At 60.7% G+C, this 21,706-nt stretch overlaps 1 protein-coding gene across 2 annotated transcripts in view; it reads right to left on the bottom strand.

Moving 5' to 3' along the window:
• Nucleotides 1–5,121: 5,121 nt before the first annotated feature.
• GPA33 (glycoprotein A33) overlaps nucleotides 5,122–21,706 on the bottom strand; it is a 20,377-nt gene continuing 3,792 nt past the window's right edge. The window contains exons 2-7 of one of the 2 annotated variants that reach the window (XM_039881548.1): nucleotides 16,040–16,194; nucleotides 15,320–15,536; nucleotides 11,364–11,516; nucleotides 7,557–7,676; nucleotides 6,795–6,918; nucleotides 6,143–6,334 (exon numbers count right to left, since the gene is read on the bottom strand). In XM_039881548.1, the coding sequence (XP_039737482.1) occupies nucleotides 6,229–6,334; nucleotides 6,795–6,918; nucleotides 7,557–7,676; nucleotides 11,364–11,516; nucleotides 15,320–15,536; nucleotides 16,040–16,194 (875 nt within the window). In that variant the 3' untranslated portion in view covers nucleotides 6,143–6,228. Of the gene's footprint in view, nucleotides 6,335–6,794; nucleotides 6,919–7,556; nucleotides 7,677–11,363; nucleotides 11,517–15,319; nucleotides 15,537–16,039; nucleotides 16,195–21,706 lie in introns of both variants that reach the window. The other variant, XM_039881547.1, reaches the window with a different exon arrangement.

Below are 21,706 nucleotides of genomic sequence, written 5' to 3'. Positions count from 1 at the left end.
CCCGCGGAACCTCCCGGCAGCGTGTTCACGCCCACTGTTCTCCACCCCGCGGACCTGGGCGCTTGTCCACCTCCGGCGCGGTTTCCTCCTGCTGATTGACGGGTGCGCGTGTCTCCGGGCGATGGGAGCAGCTTGCCGTCGCGTGGCCGCGGCCTGTCCCCGTGCCCATGCAGTGACGCTGTCCTCGTGCGTGTGAGCGGAGCGGCACCTGTCCCCTGCGGTCTCCACCCTGTGTCGCCAGACTCGGATCTGCTTTGGCCGGTGTGCTAGGGAAACATCGCAGTTGAATTTAAATTCCACGTCTCTTCCTGTGCGCCGCGCCGAGCTGTTTATGTGCTTAAGGGCCATTTATAGTCCCTTTTCACCGAGTGCTCCTGTCCTTTGTCCGCTCTGCTGCTGTTTGTTTTTGTCTCGATTCTTAGAAGACCTTATCTGTGATGGGGGTCACAAGCGTTTTATCTCAGCTTTTTGTCGTAGGTCTCTCTTAATTGTGGTTTTAGCCATATCAAAATTTTTGTTTTTCTGTGGGTCAGATTTATCAATCTTTTATGTTTTGGGACTTTATGTTCCATTTGAAAAATGCTTTCCCCACGTCGAGATGAAAAATATATATGTTCCATATTTATGTCTCAGACTTCTAGGATTTCATTGTTTCAAATTTTAATTTTTGATCCATCCGAGTTGTATCCTAGTACGACAGTGCGAGATGTGGATTCAGAATGGATTTTTTCCCCCGCATCACTTATTCAATAATCCACATTTCCACACTAACTTCACAATGCTGACTTGACACACAGTAAACTGCCGCGTGTATTTAGGTCTAATTCCTGACTTTCTCTTCTCCTTTATTCGTGTGCTCTTATGCCCTGTTTTGCCCATGATGGTTTTACAACATGTTTTGAATATCCGGATGGCGAAAGAATGATTTCATTTGTAACCCAGCCTCTCCCCTTCCCCAAGGTCGGATGTGTTTATCGTATTCATCTATGCGTTCGATCCATGCATACGTTTGTCTGTCATTCCAGCGTTTGTTAGACACCTGAGTACCTGGCGCATGTGATCAAGGGTCTTGGTCATTCCCTCAGGCACATCCTCGTCATCTTTGCTCATCGTCTCGTTTTTTCGTTTGGCACAACCCGAACCCTTACTAAACCCAGCTCTCTGCCTGTTCTGTCAGCACTGACCACCCTTTGGTCCTTGTCCCATCACTGCGGCCTTGGGCAACACGCAGAGCCGGCGCCCTCCCCGCCTGACAGCTCCCGGCCCCGCCCTTACGTGCCAAGCCCAACGGCTCCTGGGTCAAGGAGCAGGTTCGGAGGGCGTGCAGGTTCAATTTCACGGGGGAGACAAAGCCAGTGGAGAAGAGTGGGAGCAGGAAGGTGAAAGTAACATGCGGGGAGGGGTGGGGGGAGCCCGCTCTGAGCGGATGAACCACAGAGGTTGGTTTTCCCGGAGGGAAGAGCCGAGGCTCGCAGCACGACGGACAGCACCTCCGCAGCTGCCTGTCACGCGGGCTTCGGGATCTCTCTCTTGCACTGTCTGGAAGAAAAAGTCCTGAAATAAGCCCAAGACTTAAATAGTTAGACCTGAGTTTGGGCCCCAGCTCTGTCACCTCCAGCTGCCTGAGTCCTTGACAAGTCACTTTCATCTTCTGAGCCTCGGTTTCTTCCTCTGTGAACTAAGTGTGGCGACCGGGCAGCAGGTGGCTGTGAGAATTAACATGGGCCCCGTCCCCGAACGGGCTTTACAAAGTGCAACGCTTCCCCCATTGCTGAACCTCGGGCGGGCGGGCCCACCCCCAACCCCATCCCCACGACCTCCGCCTGCGTTTACAGACCGCACGACATTTACGTAATGAGGCCAACCAACTGTGATTCACGGAGCCTGGTTTTTTCTAGAAAGTCGTCAGTGAGTGTTTCAGCGGGGTCTTGAAGCCCGTTCCTGGGTGCTGAGCAGGGCAGGACAGCGAATCCTCCTGGTGGATCTGTGTGGCGGGCAGCTGCGGTCCACGCTCCTTCCAGAAGCTCGTGGGATCACTGCCTGTTGGCACAGCACCCCCTCCCTGGGCAGCACAAAGGAAGCTCAAAAGCATCTCCGGTTCGGATTGCCAGGTGGGGGAGGGGGCGACAGTGGCCTGAATCCTGAGCACAGTTGTGTCTGCGCAGAAAGCCACTGCAGATGTCACTTTCTGCCACTCGTGCCCCTGGGGCTCTGGATCCTGTCCGTGGAGGGCCATGTGCAGTCGGACATGCTCTCAGCCTGAAAGTCTCGGGGGGCTCCTCCACCTGGGGGTGCAGCAGGCAGACAGGTGTGTCTGTCACGGCCGCTGGGGATGTGGCAGGTGCACTCTAGGAGAAAACACAAAGGCTTGTCTCTCTTCATTCAAAAATTAAAAAAGATGATTGTCACACTGAGTAAGCTATGCTCAATTAAGACTTTCAACTGTGGAATAATTCACGTTGATTTTATGAGAAAAAGGTGAAATACAAATGATGGGTTTGCTCAAAATACCTTAAAAAAGAATCTACGTTCCGCGGCTGTGCGGGCCACCCTGCCCTGGGGTCCCTCCAAACCCGCCGCAGGCCCGGCGCGCTGCCCCCTCTGCCGTTCTCTGGCTCCGTGTGCCCTTCAGGACGTGCCAGGACGGGCGTGGCTCCTCACCTGTGGCACCTCCTCCGGTCCACGACCTCAGCCCCTCCTGGCGGCTGTGACCCGCGATGCACCACGTCGGCCAAAACCCTGTAGCTGATTTTATTCCCATGTACTGCTAATCAAACCTGCCTCGTCTTTGAAAGGACTTAAAGTGGATTCCAAAAGTACATAAAAGATGAAAACTTTTTTTAAATACAGTCATCTCCCCTTATCCCTAGTTTTATGTTTTGTGGTTTCAGTCTACTGAGGTCAACCGCAGTCCAAGAATGTTAAATGGAGAGTCCCAGAAACAACTCATACGTTTTAAATTCCACGCCATGCTGAGGAGCAGGACCAAATCTTGCGAGTCCTGCCCCGTCCCGCTCCTGGTGGGAAACCTCGTCTGTCCAGTGTCCCCGCACGGGAGGCGCTCTGGCCTGGACGTCACTGAGTAGCCATCGTGGTGATCAGGTGGACTGTCATGGTGTCATAAGTCACCCCAATTTTACTTCGCAATGGCCCCAAAGCAGCAGAGCAGCGATGCCGGCAGCTCGGATGTGCCAAAGAGAAGCCGGGAGGTGCTCATCAGCTGTCGCCGGGTCACCTGCAGCCCGACGCCATCCCCAGGCCCGCGTCCCTCGCCCATGTCACGTGGCAGCGGCGCGGGGGGAAGGGTGACGAGCAAGGAGGGACTGAGGCACATTCCAACTCGGAGACTGGGGCTGGAGTTCTGAGCTGGTTCTCGAGCCCCAGCGGGCGCTACTGGGAAAGAGGGAGACTCGAATGGGGCCTGAACGCCTCGGCACCGCCTCCCCGACTTTCAGGCTGTGTGGCACTCAGGACAGCCTCGTGGGGGGGACGTGGTACATGGGAGGGTGACGGGGCGCTGTGCTGGTGGCTCATTGTCAAAAGGAAATATTTTTCTGTGTTGTGTGTTTTGTAAGTTTGAGATAATTTTAAGGGAAACACGGTAAGAGCAAACGCCTGGGGGAGGGGTGCCACGGGATCACACTTCTTCCCGCGTGCGTCCTGACCACCCCGTGACGCAGGACCAGCCGGCTGAGGCCTCGACCTCGTTTTCTGCAGCTGAGGAGTCATCGCGTGATGCTTGTTTTGGGGCCCTCGACGTGGCGTGTGGGTGTTTCTGACATTGCTTTTCTGGAGCTCGGCTGGGTCACCTCTGAATGAGTGAGTGTTGATCCTGAGTCCCCACCCCTTAGAAAGGAGGAGGGGGCGGGGTGGGAGGGCGAGGTGCCCCGTCGGTGTGCCCAGAAGCAACTGGAGGTCACGGCCCAGGGGTGTGGCTGATGTACCAAGGTGCCCGTGGCCTGCGGGGCCCGCTCTGGGCACCCAGGGTCCTTCCTCAGGTGGTGACACGCACACCTGGCCTTGCCATATGCCTTGAAATCTGAACGTGCAAGCGAGGATTATACGAACAGGTGTCTGGGGCCCGACCAGCGTCCTGGACTCGGTCACCCCTCGGTCGGTGGCGGCCCCCCTTCCCACACGCTGCCGCTGGAAGGGACTGGCTGGCCATCCAGGAGGACCACACGAGTGTCACCAGATGAGTTCTGACCATAAGGGAACTTATGACAATTTAATTTTTATTGTGTTTCTGGGTTAAATAAATTCAGCAGCAGACGGTGGTCCTCCCCACGGACAGCGCTTTGAGGCCCAAGTAGCAGGCCTGCCCTGGGGGACAGGAATGCCAGCACCAGCCGCTTCCTGCTTGTAAAACTTCATGTTTCTTCTTCAAATGCAGCCCCAGCACCTCCTCTGGGAGCTTTCCCGACTCCCCCAGGCCGAGTCACTCCGGCCCCCACTGCGAGCCTGTGGCATCTCCATCTCGCCGCCCCAGGTCACTGCCCTCCTGTCTGTCACCTCCCTGAGACTGCAGCTCCTCCCGAGTTCGAGCATCTTAGTGACCTTTGTACACCCTGCAGCCAGACGAGTGCTTGGCACAGTCCCCTAGAGCTGACTGGAGCCAGGCGCTGTGCAAGGAAAGAGCCTCCAGCTCTCCCCGATGACTACGACAGGAGGGGGCTCCTCCCCTCCCTCAGGGGGCCCCCTTGGGAGTGACACCGACAAGAGCACGTCCACACCCCCCTCGAAGCGTGGGAACTGACTCCCAGGCCTGGACGGTGTCCTGGCCCTGCAGGCACCTGGAATAACCTCCACCACCAGGCAGGGCTCTGTCCTGTGCCAGCAACCATGGGGACATCGTCTGACCCCACGGTGGCCACAAGCAAGGGGACCCACAGGATCTGGCCCTCTGTCCCCTCAGACCCATCACCTCACCTCGCCAAGGATGCAGAGGTGGCCTACAGGGAGCAGACACAGACCCACGAGACACAAGCTCCACCCTCCTGTGAAAAAAACAACCCACGTCAAAAAAAAAAAATTTCCACCTGCGACTTCATCATTATTGACAGCATTTTGAATGAAGCAAAGAATTTAACAAAATATATCACAAAGAGACAACGGATTTGTAGAATTGCTTTTCTGATCATCCAGAAAAGACAACGTTCATTTAATAATAAACAGGAGGCTGTGATACCTGGGCTCCCAGGGGTGACCGTGGGGAGCACGGCCCCCAACCGGCAAAGCAGAGCCAGCCCCTGGCAGAAACACTGCGCAGGGCGGGTTAGGGACCAGGGAGCAGGTAGGTCAGTTACTCCGGCCTTGCCGTGCGAATCCTGGGCCACCTGCAAACCAGCTCCTGAGTGTGCCCATCTAAACCACCTCACACTTACTTCACTAAACGAGCAAGTGGGTTGTGGGGGGAGGTCATCGCTGTGCCCACAGGCTGTCAGGGACCAGAGAGGGCAAGGCCACCTGTCAGAGTGGTTCCCCGCGTTAAGCTGGGTGAAGCTGCGCCAGGAGGGCTGTGGCCGCGGGCTCCGGGAACGCGGGGGGAGGCCCAGGCCCAGCCCAGGGGCTCAGACCCGAACACAGACGCGTGCTCCGGCAGCCGTGCCGTGCGGCTGGTGTGGGTGCCGTGCGGGCCAAAGGGACGAGACTGTCCCACGCATGGGAGAGCAGGACGGGGAGACAGGATTCGCAGGGGTCCGAGACGGACACGGGCGGGCAGCCACACAGCAGAGCCCTCGCGGGGAGTGTCTGACGGGATGGGATGCGGGAGGCGAGGCTGGAAACGGGGCTCAAGGCCGGGCCAGTGTGGGCCGCGGAGCCAGGGGTCCACCCTGGAGCTGGGAGACAATGGGGGACCTGCGTGTACTCATTCGACAAGTGTGCCGTGTGCAAACTCTTCACCAGCTGCTCCCCTGGGTGCTGGGCACACACAGAGGGGTGGCTCCTGCTCCCCTGAGGCTCCGAGCCGCCACCGGCTGCAGGGAAGGTGGAGGCTGCGGCCTGGTCCAGGGGGAGGTGGGGGGTGGGGAGGGGTCACTTGGCAGTTGAGTCACCAGTGAGACCACCCAGCCAGGCTAAGCCACGCCTCCATGGCTGACATGGGAGGAAGCTCCATCAGGGCTGGGACGGAGGGGCGGGGTCCTGGGCTGGGGGGTGGGGGGTGGGCGCGGGAGGCCAGGACGGACCCGCACCCCATCCCCATCCCGAAGCAGGCCCCAGCCGCCCTCAGCCGGCGTAGTCAGAGGACTGGCTTCTGTCGCTCCCTCGGTCCTCCTGGTCTCTGGGGATCTCGTGCAGCTGCTCCGGAGGCTCCCGGTAGATGGACCGGTCCCTGCACCGGGAAGGAGAGGATGAGGTGCCCCTGGGAGCAGCGCCCACGCCCCTGGGGCCCGCCAGCCCACCCGACCAGCTGCGGAGGGACACTGGGCTGACGGGCGGGGCTCGCTCCACGGGTGAGCGGAGGGCGCCGTGGGAACAGGCCGCTCCACCAGACCAGGAGGCACCCACTGGGGGCGCACACGTGGCCCCGACACCACAGGACGCCCATGGGCCTCGGGGGGTCAGGGGCTGCAGTGCCCTTTTAGGGCTTGAGCGAATCACGTGCTCACTTCTCGGCTCTAAAACCGGTCCCGGGAGCGTGAGGGGCGGAGCTGGGCGGAGCTGGGCGGAGCTGGGCGGAGCTGGGCGGAGCTGGGCGGAGCTGGGCGGAGCTGGGCGGGCCTGCCCGTCTGCCCTGCCCGTCTGCCCTGCCCGTCTGCCCGGCCCCGGGCCGCGCGGCCGCCCCCACTCACGGCCTGGCGTCCTTGGCCTCGTCCTTCTCCCGGCAGCAGCAGCAGTAGATGAGGACGCCGGTGAGGATGAGGGCCGCCAGTGCCCCGCCCGCGATGCCCGCGTACAGCGCCACGTTCATGGAGGCTGTGGGGACACAGCGGCTGCACCTCCCGGGCCCAGGCCGGATCCCCGACTCGACTCGATCGAGCCCAGGCTCCGGGGCGAGCGCGGTGGGCAGGGCACCCACGCCAGCCGTCCCGCACACATCCCTCCCAGCCCCGGCGGCCCCCGCCCTCCTCCCAGCGCAGGGAGCGGGGCCCCTCGAATGGCATGGCCTTGTCGGAGTGCGGCCAGCCAGGGCTGGGAAGGCTCTTCAAGATGGAGACGCAGACAGAGACAGCGGGCCGATGGCTTTGCCTCCCTACGCGGGCTCCCGAGAAGTCCTCGGCCGTCGGCCAGGCCAGTTCCGACTCCGGCTTATCCCTGAGCTGGTCAGTATCCCACCGCAAGGGACGGGGTCCAGACTGGCAGCTGGCTTTGGGCCCTCACCCCGCTACGGAGTGGCCCCAGGGCCGGCGGACTGAGCAGCCAGTCCTAGGTGCCACTGCCAGAGAACCAAGGGACCTGGACTGGCCTCCAGGCAAGGGGAGCCTGGGACAGGCGCACTGGGCCAAGGTCACCCAGCCGCCCTCCACGGCAGCCTCTCCGGCTCGTTCTTTGGACCCCGCTCGTCACCTTCCGGCCATCGTCCTCCCGCCCCCTGCACCCTCGTCTGCTCTTACGGGGTCTGACGGCCACCGTGATGTTGCAGGACTCCGCCCCCACCTCGTTGCTGGAGGTGCAGATGTAGTAGCCGGATGTGTCTGTGGAGATGTTCTTCAGGGTCCAGCTCTGCCCCGTGACTGGGAGGAAACAGCCAGGGTGACACGGGTGCCACAGAAGAGGCAACGGTGGGTGCCGAGGCTGCGTCCTGCTGGGTGCAAGCCGCACCTGGAGGACACACCCGCCCCGGCCGCGGACGGCGAACCCGCAGCACGCCACCGCCAGGTGCCCGTGGCGCAGCCTGCCTCCCTGGGCGCGAAGCCCGGCTCTGCCACTGGTTATTTTTGTGACTTTGGGGCAAGAAACTTAGCTTCGTTGAGCCTCTGTTTCTTTATTTGAAAATGGGAACACCAAGAGCCCTGCCTCACGGGACACGCGTGAGCATCGGTGAGGGGACCATCGCCGTGAGGCCGCCGCGGAGTGCCCGCGTGTGGCGAGAGCTCGGAAACACGGGGCACGGCGCGTGCCGCGGGAAATGCCCTCTGATGAGAAGGCGTCGCTGTGACTCCTGTGTGAGCTTCAGAAACCGACCCTTAGCTCAGACGCACGTGGACGAAGGTTTTAGCGGTCAAGAGCTCTGACGTCCGGATTTTTCTGCCATGAGTGCGGTGCGTGAGCGTGGGGCTGAGGTGCGGAGGAGGCAGCTGTCAGTCTGGACTCTCCATCTCCCACTGAACGTCCCCGAGCCACAGCTCCCTCGTCCAAAACGGGTCAGGTGACTCCTGACCCTCCCGAGTTCAGGGACGATGGCCCGAGTGTCCCCGTGAGCGAGCTTCCTGCTAAATCCGTGCACCTAGAACTTCTTCGCCTTGAAAGGGATAGCTTTGTGCTGAGACGCATTTAAACGTGCCGTCCCTCTGAGATGCTTCGTCGTAGCTGCAGTTTTGAGAGAAGAGTTAGGGACCTTCGTCCTCCTGTTTGTTGCACGAAGAGGCTCCTAGGATCCCTGCTGCCACCAGGTGGTGGCCCGGCACCCCGAGGAGCCGTTCTAAACCATGAACAGGATCCAGTCGCCACCCGGTCCGACATTTCAGAGGTGGCCCGAAATCTTCAGTAACAATCCCGGTCTTAACGCGGTCACGGGCACGGATCTGGCCTGGCTTCATCCAGCTTCATCTGCGAGTTCCCTGGTGCCCAGACCTCCCCCGCCCCCCACAGCCCCACCTCACTGTCTTGCAAGATTGTATTTCCCTGTCCAGACGTGCTACTCAGTAACATCCTCGAGTGTGACGTCCGCGATTCTTCCAACAATTTTGTATGGTAGATGGGACAAACATTTCCACCTCCAACTTCATAGAGGCAAGTGGAGGCCTAGAGAAGTCAAGTGACTTGCCCAAAGTCACAAAATTAAGAAATGACGAAGCGTCCCCAAAATCCTGTTTTAGGTCTAAAATTCCCTGGAGCATTTTTTTTTTTAAAAAATGATCAGATCCATGTGTGCACATCATAAGAATGTACACATGACATAAAAACGATTTCGATTCAATCCGATCCAGAAAATCTATGCTGATCACGGCAGCTCTGAACAAGACGGAGGGGGTCCCCGTCCCCTTGGCGGTCCCAGTCTACGAGCGAAGACAGACACGCCGCGGTGGCAGGGTCACTGGGGTCCTGAAGCAAAGTGCTGCTTGAGTTTATAGGAAGGGAATTCGATCTCAGCCACAGGGGCGGGGAAAGCCTCTGCAAAGAGCGAAGAGTAAAGTAAAAACCATCCACTCTCTCACCGGCAGCTGGTGACAGGTTGATTTTCCTCCCTTCTTCTTACGTGTGGTTTCGGTCTCTTCCAGACGCCCGTCCCCCATAGAATGCCGCCTTCTCCCCCAGAGCCCCACGCCTTGCCGTGCTTTCTGGAGTGTTGTTTACATGTGCAAGTGTTTTGTACTGAGAAGCATCCATGACCAGGACAAGTTGAGAAATCACCGAGTTAAGGGTTAAATGCGCCTTTGACATGCTCCGAGCTTCTGCTATGCTAACGAGCCCCGGGTGCTCATGGTCTCACTTTCTAAACGAACGGGATTGTTTGTATTGTTGCGAGGCGTCTGGAAGGAGCCCACTTTGGGAAACGCTCCGAGACCTGGGACATGCGCAGGGGCTGGACCGCCCTTCTCAGACCCGCACCGCTCCTGACGCTGAAGCTGGGTCTGCGCGTGAGGTGTGCACGGCGTGAGGACCTTGGACGGCCTCCAGGGCCGCCCCAGCGGCAGAGGCAGAGCCCCGCGGGCTCCCCGTGCCGAGTCGGTGCTGTTTCCCCTGGTCCTCACGTCGGAAGGCTTGCTTTGGCTCCGAGCTGGGGCCCCGGAACCCCCTTTCTGGGGAAGCCCTAACGGGTCCTGAAACCTGGCTGAATCTAGTGTCCTGCAGCAGGGCTGACACCTTGTGGTCGAGAAGGTAAACGCAGGCGATGGCACCTCCCTGCTGCCCTTAGATTTCCCTGCAAGACACCCCAGTCCCTGGAGCCACTGCCACTGCCACTGCCGAGATTTACCTTGCCTGTCCGCCCCCACCCCATGGCATGTCAGCAAGCTCAGGCTGCACCTCTTCCCTCAAGACCCTCTCTGTCCAGGACCTCCTCCCCGACTCCCCACAATCACCTCCTCCTCTTTCCTCCCTCCTCCCTCGATGCCCAAATGCCCACTCCTTCAGTGCATGAAGCTCCAGTCTGCCAAGGACGAGCTTGCAGCGGATGTTCAGAGCTGTGGTTCATGGGGTCTCATCTCCTCCTCACAGCCTTCAGGGAAGGCAGTACAACGGTCTTCCCAGGTTTTCAGAAGAAGATACTGAGGGTCAGAGAGGCTGAGTGACTTGCAGCTACAAAGTGGAGGCTTTGGGCCCCAGGTTCCTGTGTGTTGATTCTGGATCCGCCGTGCTCGTCACTGCTGGCTTGCTTCCCCCGATTGCTAAGCAAAGGACGCAGCCTCTAACGTGGGGAATCCTGTCTCTGGTGGAGGAGGGCGGGGGAACCCTGACCTCCAGATCATCCTCTGTGGATGGAAATGTTTTAACAGTCGGAGATGGGTTTGGCCTCAGCCCCAGAGAGAGAAGCCGGGACAGACTCTAGGGCTCTGGGAGGCAGAGTGAGAACCGCGCCCCGCCCCAGCACACCCAGGGGGGTCTGGTGGGGTGCTCCCACGCCAGTGCGCTCCCAGGTAATGGCAGTAAGACATTTATATCGGTTTTTTCTTTTCCTTCCGGTTTGTTTCCTGACCAAAAGGTCAAATACCGAGCTGCCCAGGACATCGGTCGCCTGGCCACAGTAAGTGAACCTTCCACCCCAGTCCCCGAGAACACAGGGCTCTCATGGCAGGCAGCCCAGGTCTGTGGTGGGGGAGGCCTTTGGGGAGGTGGGGTTCGGGGGAGTCTGAGATGGACTGGCCTGAAGTGGGAATGGGAACGGGAAATCCCCGCCCTGGAGTGGAGCCACCGAGTTAGGCGCGGGGTCTCAAATGGGTGCTCTGAGACATAATGGTAATCACAGCTAATCCCCACCCAGGGCGTTCGCACAGTGACTGCGGATGCTCATGTCGGGGAGCTGAGTCGGGGGGCATAAGGAAGGCAGCTGATGTTTCCCGTGGGTTCCCCTAAGTGCGTTACATCGAATCACGTTTATTTTGCACAACCTGAGAGGGAGTTGGGTGTTATTCTGAGACACTGGTGCTTCGAGCGATGGTTCAAGGTGTTGCTCTGCGGACGGCAGGCTGGGGGAAGGGACAGCCTTTGGGGGACCTGATTGGTCGGCCGCGCCCTCCCTGCCCTGCAGACCCTGTTACCTGGGGAGCCTGCCCGCTCCTGGTTCAGGAGGCTGTAGCTCTTCCAGCTGTACTGAGGGGCCGGGGAGCCCTCCTTTGACTGGCAGGTCAGCTGGATGTCATTTCCAATCACGGTCTCTCCCTCGATGCCGCAGTCTGGTTTGGCAGGTGGCACTGTGCAGGGGAGGGGCCCAAGAGAAGGCATGACTCCGGTGGGGCTGGCTTCGGCCGCCTCCCACCCCAAAGCCACACACATGTGGCCTTGTTTGTTCACAGGCAGGGAAATTCATAGCCAAGGGGTGAGAAGCAACGCTCCAAGAACTATCCATCCAAAATGTCTCCTCAGGGGCCTGTCACCATCCCAGAGCCACCACCTCCCCCACCCCCGCCCCAGCTCTCAGGAGCTCCCTCTGCCAGCGACTCAGCGGTGCCACTGTAGATCAGCCCCGGTCCCTCAGCGCGGGGCCGAATGGCCACATCTTAGACTCTGCCTGAGACTCCAGGCGGTGCCCTTGGGGGTGGGAAGTGGAGGTCACTCAGTGGGGCGGGTCATACTGGAGCCTGTCGGCGGCAGGCCTGTCCCCTCCACTTTTCTTTACGTGCCCCTGTGGACGGCTCGCCTGCCCTGCAGTCTCGGCTGAACAGGCGCAGGGGCACGGAGCATGCGCCGAACTCGGCTCCGTTCGGCCCCCGCCCCACCCCGCAAAGTTCTGGGAGAAGCTGTGAAGGACGCGCCTCTCCCCTCCCCCCAATCTCAGGTGGCTGGTCCTCGTCCCAGACAGAAGGTAGAGGCCACCTGAACAGGTGTTGCAGGCGCAGCGATGGGGAGGGAGCGGGGGATGCGACGGGCTCGAGGCGGAGCCTGCAACTCCCGCCGCGGACGCCAGAGGGCGCCAGAGGCCGCGAGACCGCGGTCCCTCCAGCGCCGCGTCGCGGGGCCAGGCGCCTCCCCGCGGCCAAGTCCCCTGCTCGCCTCGGTTCACGGTGAGGTCGCCCAGCCCAAGTTAAAGCCCTTTCGCCTAACACTAGCCCTGCAGGAGAGCCATTTGCAAAGAAACCTTTAAAAATTTTTAAAGGATTTTGCTGGATTTCTTAATATATGGTACGAAACGCGCGCGCTCTCTCTCTCTCTCAAAGCAAAACACGGGGTTCACGGAGTTTCATAACCTCAGGTTAAACTCGTTCCTCTCCAAAAATGCAGCTGCCCTGGGAGGGTCGGGGGCAGGACATTCGCATCTGACGGGGGTCCTGCCGCCTGCCCCCAACCACTGGGAGCCAGGAGCGGGAATCAGGCAGAGAAGGACGGGCCTGGAAGACGAAGGGCTGGGCTGGGGCGGACCGAGCGGGAGAAGAGAAGCTGCACCAAAATGCTCGTCCTCAGGCTGGCGCGCTCCGGGGAGCCATGCCCGCGAAAACCGAGCGCTGCGCACTCGAAACACTGCGATCGCTCTGCTTGCGAACAGCCCGCGTGTCCCGTCCAGGGACGGGCCCTCTGCGTCCCCTCGCGGGAGTGGCACGGAGCTTAAAGAACGCGAGGGCTCAGGCGGCGGGAGGGGAGGCGTCGCCTGGTGTGGGATAAAAGACGAAAGAGCCCCCCCGGGCCGAACGCGGCGTCACGCAGGTGAGCGCGGGCGGCCTCCGACCTCGTGTTACGCGTGAATCTTCTTCTCCGGTTCTTTATCTTTAAAAGCTTAGCCTCGTTAGAAGCGGCAGGGTTGACCCGCTCGGCTGTTGGTTTACTCGTGTTTGGACTAAGCTTGCCGTGGGGAACCATGGGGCGGCAGAGCAGCAGTGACCTGCATCCTAACAGCCTTCCGGAGGCAGAGGTCATGCCCTCAGGGGCACCCCCGGCCGGGCAGGCCCCCACCCCGATTCAGCGGAGTCGATGGAAAAACGGGTCGGGCACCGCACCTGGAGCGGGGCCGCCGCGACCCAGCAGTAAAAATGCTGGAAGAGGACGACGTGTGCTGGCGGTGTCCGGAGCGCCCCACGGAAAGCCGGACACGGCCGTCCACGCGGTCCCAGGCCTGGGGCCTCAGGGCCCCGGACCCCAAGCAGAGGCCTCGGGAACAGAGGAGCGATTACGGCGTCGCAGTTCTGAGCGAGCGCTGCGTCCCCGGGCGGTGTTCTGTGGCCACGTGAGGCCAGTGGGCACACGCAGGGCTGGCCCTGCCCGGTCCCCGGCCTCGGTGGGCGGGGTGCGGGAAGGGCAGACGCGGCCGCTGATGTCTGCTGTGGAGGGCGACAGAGGGCGCAGTGGGCAGTTGAGTCAGCCCGGCGGGATCGGGATCCTGACCCAGCGAGGCCTGCGGGTGGCCTCGCGAGGTGCACAGGCCTCCCTGGTCCCCTTTCGCCCTCCTCCCTTGGCCGTGACCTCAGAAGAGCCAGAAGAGGGGGCGAGAGGAGGTGGCAGAGGGGACTGTGGCAGCCACTCGAACCTCGTCTCCCACGGTGGGGCCAGGCTCCAGCTCGGGAATGGGGGCCGCACCTTAAAATGTTGACGTAGCCTGAACGAAACTCTTTCTACCCAGCAAATTAACAAAAATTTTAAAGTTTTTTAAAAAATCGATAACGTCCAGTACTGGTAAGGCTGTGGGAAGATGGGCAGGCTCATTCAGAGCTCGCGGCAGTTTAAGGCTCTTCGCGGAAACGGTTGGCAGCGCGGTTAACTCGGCGTGGAAACCGAGCCGGCGGCCTGGAGTCCCGCCAGCGGGAGCCGGAGCGGCGCAGAGCGAGCGTGAGTGTGCGCCGCACGTCGGTACCGTGGGCGCCGGAAAATACGTCAATGGCCGCTCCGGCGGGCGGCACCGAGTACCGCGCTGGCGGGCAGATCGCCACGCGCTCCTCCCGGAAAACGAGCAGGAGACGGGACAGCAACGTCGCACAGCCGTCTCTACGCTCCCATCTCCCTTCTTAGACAAAGGAATTGAAAGGAAGGGTGTGTGTGTGCGTGTGCGTGTGTGCACATGTGTGTGCGTGTGTGTGTGCACGTGCGCACATGTGCGTAAAGGCCACGGAGGAAGCGTGGAAGGATACCGCCCACGAGCGTTACCACCGGCCCTGTCGGCAGAAGGGGCGTGGGGCAGTGGTCAGTCCTTACTCTTCGCTGGGAGCTGTATCATGTGACCCACTACGGTGCCACCAACATACGCAGCTGAACATCGTGCCCCACTAAGTAGTGTGTCGGCGACAGCATAAGGGGAACGTGATGCCTCGTTCTGGCTCACAGGGCTGCTCCCCGCCAGGGCCACGTCCTCGGGTGGTCAGGGAGCAGGTGCTAAGGTTCTCCCGGGAACTTTGACCTTGAGTCAGGTGTTTCCTTTCTCTGAGCCTCGTCTACAAAATGGAGACGCTGCAGCAGGTGGTTGTTCAGACCCTTCCAAAGCTACGCACTTTAACAAGAAGTTCGACGTGTGAAAACAGTGTCGCCTTGGGCCACGTTGCGGAGGCAGCAGAGCCTGGCCGGCGGCGTGCTGCTGGGGTCTAGGGCTGGGAGGTGGGGGTGTGCAGGGTCGCTGCCCGTGAGCTGAGCTCAGGACACGGAAGGACCCCCTACTGCGGGAGTCACCGCTGGCCCTCAGCACCAAAGTCAGGGGCAGGTGAGCATCTCGACGATAGGACAAGGACGTCCCGTTTCTTCTCGGTAAGTCTGGCTTGAGAGGACAGCTGTCCAGGAAGAGCCCTGGACAGAGCATGAGCAGAACCTGCCAGGCCAACCCCCAGGGACCACGCCAGCGGGCCTTCCCTCTGCCCTGGGGAGCCGTCTGCCCCTCACGAGAACTCAGAGTAGCCTTCTACCCTGAAGGGACACGTAGTGCCCTCCCCATCCCGAGACAGGACCGACGGTAGGGGGCGTCTGAGCCCTGGGGTGGCACTGCCGCCTCTGGCTTTGTCCTGCCACTGGGGTGCCTCTCGTGGCACCCCGCTCCCCGCCCCACCAGCTTCCTGCCGCCCAGGAAGGAGACAGGGACACTCACCGAGCACCAAGAGGTGGACGCGTGACTTGGAGGTGCCGTCCAGGTCTGCCATCAGCGAGACTGAGCACTCGTAGGTGCCGTTGTCAGCCATGGTCAGCTGGCCGATGATGATGGAGGCATCCGACTGCTCTGTGCTGCTCGATATGTTGACACGGTTCTTATATAGGTCACCGTAGATGTAGCTTTGGGTTGAAAATGTCCAGATGAGCACCTTTTCCTGGCAGGAAAGAGGGATGCCACCTGGTCTTCAGCCTGCGGCCCGGTGCGGGGCTCCCAGCTTGTCCTGGCCACCGCACGCCATCCCCGCCCGGGCGTGCCAACACGCGGCTCCGGTTCTACAATGCTCACACGTGCTTAGTAAGAATCGCGAAAGCCTGGGCCAGGCGGGCAGGTCACACCGCAGGAGCGCGTGTGTGGTCTCGAACGCGCCCGCCTCTGACCTCCGGCATCTCCCTTCCCTTCCCCATTCAGCCCGGTCTGGTCCCGCTCACTGACTCACCCGCTACGGGCCAGGCGTCGTGCTAGGTGGCCACCTGTGGCTTCCGTGCCCCTTGCTTTGCTCAGATCTTGCCTCTGGGTTTATTTATCCATCGATACGCCCATCGCTCATCAAAGAGAACGTGGCACCCACTGAGAAGAGTGCTGCCTCAGTGCATGTCCACCGTCACTTACGAGTCACGCTCATTTCCCTGATGCCCCCAACTTTCTAAGCATCCTTACCGTGTGGCTCATCAGGAGCTTGTCCCATCGGATGAATCCGTCTCGGTTTGAGGAAGAGGTACTGTAGGTACACGGGAGGGTGACGCTCTTTCCCCGGGCAGCCCGAAGAACTTCCTTTGGGGTTTCCACGGAGATGGCATTGACAGCCGCCCAGACTGGAAAGGAGGGAGAAGTAAGGGAGACATCGTTGCCCACAGGACCTCTGAGGGGACACCCAGGGACATCTTCCGTCCTCCAGTCGGAGCAAGACACACCACAGCTGGCCTCTGGGCCATGGCACACAGGCTGTCCTCCTCCAAGGCCGCGTGAAGACCAACATGTGGGCCTCGGTACAGCCAACCTACCTCCTCACCACAGGGAAGGCAGGCGCCCACGTGGGGACGCACACCTGGCTTCCAGCCTCAGCCCGGAGTCTCCCAGTTCAGAAACATCCTCTGGATGCTCACTGCCCCATATCTGTAGACTCCGGTCCTCCACGGCCGTGCCGCGAAGCAGCCTCGCACGGAGTGGGGTGCACAGGCCCAGAGCCAGACGCCCAGTTCCAGCTCCCTTATCTACGGAACGCGTGGCCCTGAGCAGTGAGTTCCCCGAAGCTCCCCGTGCCTGCTCCTCACTTGAAAACTGGCTTGCGTGAAGGTTCAGTGACAGGAAACGTGCACTTCACGTAGAATGGTTCCTGGTCCACCATCGGCGCTCAGTAACCGTCCGCTACATCATCGGTAACCGTCTGCTACATCATCGGTAACCGTCTGCTACATCATCACGGTCAGCTACATCATCACTGTTCGCTGCATCACATCGCTGACTGTTCGTTACATCATCGCTGACTGTCTCACATCATCGCTGACTGTCCGCTACATCATCACTGTCTGCTTCATCATCACTGACTGTCCGCTACGTCATCGGTAACTGTCCGTTACTGTCACACTGGGTCACTTCTACTTTCTCATCCCGCAGTCTGTGCTTGAGGCACATCCTCGGTTAGAAGTTCATCACAAGAGGTAACTGCCCACTGTCACCCTGGTCAAACTGTCAAAAAGGAATAGTCATTGCTAATGGTCGCACCTAAAGAATAGATCAGTTTTCGAGGTCATTATGACGGTGAGCAAAAATCGTTTATTGTTGATAGGTTTGTGAGGGGGAAGGTTGGGATGAACGGATGAGAAAGAGCTCATCAAGAAAAGGAAACGCGAAGCACCCTGGACAAACGGAGAGCACTCCTCGGAGGCCATCCGTGCCCCTGAGGACTTCGATGCCGACCCCGTGCCCTGAGCCATGCTTACGTTACCCCGATCCTGGGTGAGACTTCATCCCGCGTTTCCGGACTTCCTGCCACAGCCGTCCCCAGAATCCTCCTCAGCGGATTTAGATCCTTCCCGCCGATTGATCACTGGCCACGAAGGCGTCGGGTGTGACTCCGTCTCACACTCAGAGGCTTCTGACGTGTGCAGCCACCAGCCTCCCCACCCCCATCTGCAGGAAACCCAGTCCCTTCCCCTCCTTCCGCGGGCCCGACGTGTCTCCGCTCCGCGGCCCGGTTCCCTCTCCCGTGCCGTCTTCGTATCCCTGCTCCGTGGATGCGACGGGAGCCTCAGGGAGGGCGTCTAACCCGCGATTAGAAAACTAGCAAGTGGAGAAATCCTAGAAGTTTCTAGAGCCTTCCCCGCCTCCGTTTCCACTTCCTTGCACAGGTCTCTGTTGGGCGTCTTTGCAGCGGCCCGGAATTTGCCGTCCCCGCCGGTAGGCTCCCCCTGGGAGCTGTCTCTCCTCAGCTTCTTCTCGCGTGTGAGCAAGTCCGAGGCCTCCATCTGGCGAGCTTTCCCGCCACGGGGTGTCACTAACAGTTGGGTGCCGGGCGCACCCTCCCGCTCCCCCTGGCGCACGAGCGCGAGCCTCGCCAGCCTTCTGCGTTGCCCCCGTGCTGTTTTCCTCACTGCCACGTCCCCGGGGGCTCGACAAAGTGCCTGTCGCACAGGAGGTGCTCCCACGAGTGCGTCCGACGGCACGCGAACGCGTGGCAGGGAACTCAGGCTTGAGAGACGGGATTCGTAACCAGAGACATTTGGTTGAAGACCCGCTCCCAAAGGTCGCTGGAACATGCCCCCCAAAATCGAGTAAGGAGCCCCGAGGAGCCCCGGGGAGGGAAGCGGAGTGCGATGGAGACAGGAGAGGTCGTCTGGCCTCCCTGAGGGGCAGCGTGGAGACCCAGCTGACAGCCTCATGACTGCTCCTGAATGATTAAGGTTTGTTAAGATGTTGAACTGTCTCCTGAGGGCTGACGGAAGGCGACACACGGCGTGCCTGGCGGGACTGGCTGCTCGGGCACACGCGGGAAACGGGCAGCAGGGCCTCCGCTTAGGGAGACTCGTGTCCCCAGAGGAGTCACGTTCTTGAGGAGGAGGCGCTGGAGGCCAGGAGAGACCCTCCTCCCCAGGTGGGAACGGCCTCTGTGGTCTCTCCCTGGGAGCTCGGGGTCGGGGGATCGAGGGGCAAGAGGAGGGGGGCTAGAAATCGATGATGTTTGTCGAACTGTTTGTTCAACAAGGATCTTTAGGAATCTGTGAAGCCCAATCGATTCAACGAGTTTTCCCCGAGGGCCTCGTTTAGTGCAAGGCACTCGGAAAGGGTGGCAAGCACGTCCATGCCCCCTTCCTCCGGAAGCCCGCCGGGGCCTTGCGGCCCTCACCGTGCCGGCATCTGTCCGTCCGTCCGTCCGTCCGACCATCCATCCGTCATCCATCCATCCATCTATCATCTGTTTACCTATCATCTATCTATCTATCTATTTTTAAGTAAAGTTGACATGCGATACTGTGTTGGAGTCCGGTGCGCAGTATAGCGACTCGACATTTGCGTGCCTTACGATGCGATCACCCCACGAAGCCCAGTGACCGTCTGTCACCGTGCAGACTCATCACAGTAGTAGTGGCTGTGACATGCGTCTGTTTGTATTTTGTGTCGTTTGTTCGTTTGCCTTTTTTGCTTCCACAGATGTGTGAGATCGCACGGTGTTTGTCTTTCTCTGCCTGACCCTGACGTCCTCCGCTCAGCACCATACCCTCAGTCTATCCGCGTTGTCGCAGATGGCACGACAGCATTCCTGTTCATGGCTGCGTAGTATTCTATCGTATACATGTACCACGGCTTTATCCATTCATCTACCGATGGACGCCTGGGTTGCTTCCATGCCTCGGTTATTGTAAATTAGCTGCAGGGAACGTAGGAGTGACGCTGCCTTTTCGAGTTAGCGATTTCGTGTTCTCTGCTGGCTTTCGCGAACCGTTCCCGGCAGCGTCTAAGGCACGCACACGTGCCTCTCACGCCGATGCGGGTTGGGGTGTGGTGTGAGCAGGCCGCCCTCCCTCACCGGGGGGCACGCTCCTGCCCACAGGGTCTGTGCCTCATGCTCCTCCCACCCCGGGATGCCTGCGCAGAGCCGGGTGCTCATCAGACCGTGTTGACTGACTGGCTCATGGCACAGGGCCTGCCCGGGAAGCAGAGGTCACTGTCAGCCGGGAAGTTGGGGGAGATTGGGCAGGGGCTGCATGGGGACCAGAGGGCCGTAGGGAGAGGCTTTCAGAGGGGGTGGGGCTTCAGGTAGCCCCCGAGGGATTCGGTGCACAAGGCTGTGTTTACGAGGGACTGACACAGAGTGCCAAGCTGTCCGTGCCACCTCCGCGCCGTCACCGAGAGAGGGTGCGGTTGAGTAAAGGCGCAAACGCAGGGTTAACGCGCGGCCTGGGTCCCGGGTGGCCCTGGCTTCCTCTTCGCGCATTTCCGGTGCCAGAAGTTCTGCCACAAGCCCCTGGCACTCCGCAGCCACAAAGCCGAGCTGCAGGTTCGTGGTCAACAGGAAGCAGGGCCAGTGCGGCGGCCACCTCCTCAGTGAGCTCGCCTCACCCGGGAGCCGGGGGGCCACCGCAGATCCCGGGAGGGTTCTCTAGTCCCCCCCAGGACAGGAGACGGAGCCTTGGGTGGCGTGTCGGTGAGAGGGAAGTTGCTTCTGGAAGGGGAGACTGAAGACGGAAGAGCCAGATGGAGCCAGACCCCAGCCTGGGGCGGGGCGGGCGCCGGGGGCAGGGCTGGCCGCAGGACCGGCCTCGCTCACGACAGGTGTCATCCGTTCCCGTGTGCGCACGCGGGCGCGCGGGGCCGTGAGCTCTGACTGCGGCCCTGCCCTCCACACTTCATGCTTCTCTCCCAGTGAACTTTGTCACCGTCCCAAGTGGGAACCTCCGCCCATCTCTGTGTCCTGCTGCCTGTTTATAGCATCCCTGACTCACCAGGGCAGATACCGAGAAAGCGGCCCAAAGGTCACTGGGTAGCACAGGAGAGGGAGGCGCCCGGGAAGGAGGCGGGGCCCCAGCGCGGCAGTTGGTGCCCTGGGCAGGTGATCCGGGGACAGGGACGAGCTCAGCAGGCACAGGGGGGACGGGGATGGAACCTGAGCGCTGCCAGCACAGGCTGCCTTGAGGGACAGCTAAGCTTCCCCTCCGAGTCCGACGTGTCCCCAGCGCTGTGCCCCTCCGGTGCTGAAATTCACAGCGCCGAGCGCAGGCGCGGAGGCTGCCGCCGAGGTGCCGGGCCCGGCGGGGAGCGAAGTCACCCCCTTCCTTTAAACGCCTTTTTCCAGTCCACGTTTCTGATCAGTCCCTCTTCCCATCAGACCCTGGGAAGGGACTCGGCACGGGAGCGTTTGGACGGCAGTGGGTGCCATCAGGAAGTGGGGACACCCGAGGAGGCAGAGAGGGGAGAAAGGCAGGACAGGAGCCCCGAGAGCACAGCAGCTCGCGGCCGGCCAGGCTCGGGGCGCAGGCCTCACGCTCTGGCGCCCGCCCAGGGGCCCGCGGTCCAGGTGGCGGCAGTGGGGGGGGGCGACCAGAGGTGGACACAGCTCCTGCTCTCATGGCACTTGGTCTCCTGAGCGAGTCAAATGGTAGTAAATAAATAATCACAGATAAGTGCAAACAAAACCCTCCATGGTAACGAGTGTCAGAGACTGGACAACAGGCTGTGACAGAGGATGGGGGGCGGGCCGTGCGGGGGGAGGGCCTTGTGAGCTGCCCCCGGGGAAGGGGAGGCGATGGGAAGAGGGAAGAAAGAGCAGGGGCCGGGCCTGTCCCTGGGCCCCTGTGCCCCTGCATAGTGAGGGCCACAAGGAGGTGGTTTGGGGGCGTAGTCCCCTCCGCATGGCATCCTTGAGCCTCCCCTGTGACCCCAAATACGTGTCAGCGCACTGTTCCCTCAGGGCAGTTTAGGACAAATCCTGCCACCTGCTTCCTCTCGCCCCTCAAGACTCTCCTACAGAGCAATTCCGGAGCCACGTCACCGCCACCGTGGCCAGAAACGGGGGACCCTTGCCCTTTGGCCTTCACATCTCCTGCGCCTAGTCCCAGGTGTGTCCCCACGCCCATCCGTCTCTCAGTCGGGCCAACCACCCCGGTTCCAGCGACTCAGGACAGCAGCAAGGTGGACAGACAGACAAAACCAAGCTGCAGCAGACGTGACGGGTGACGGTTCCTTAAGCCTGCTTTTCCTCCCGTCCCAGTGTGTAACTCTAAGCCGAGACAGCTGGCCAGAATCCCCCAGGGAGCTTCCAGGCTCAGAGAGGCGCCCAGATCCTACCCTGGGGTTCCGACGGCGGGGTCCGGGGCAGCCTGGGTGCCC

This window comes from Pteropus medius, unplaced genomic scaffold (genome assembly GCF_902729225.1).
Source record: "Pteropus medius unplaced genomic scaffold, Ma_sr-lr_union100, whole genome shotgun sequence".
In the NCBI taxonomy this organism is placed as follows: Eukaryota; Metazoa; Chordata; class Mammalia; order Chiroptera; family Pteropodidae; genus Pteropus; species Pteropus medius.
This window is presented reverse-complemented; position numbering and strand designations above follow the sequence as displayed.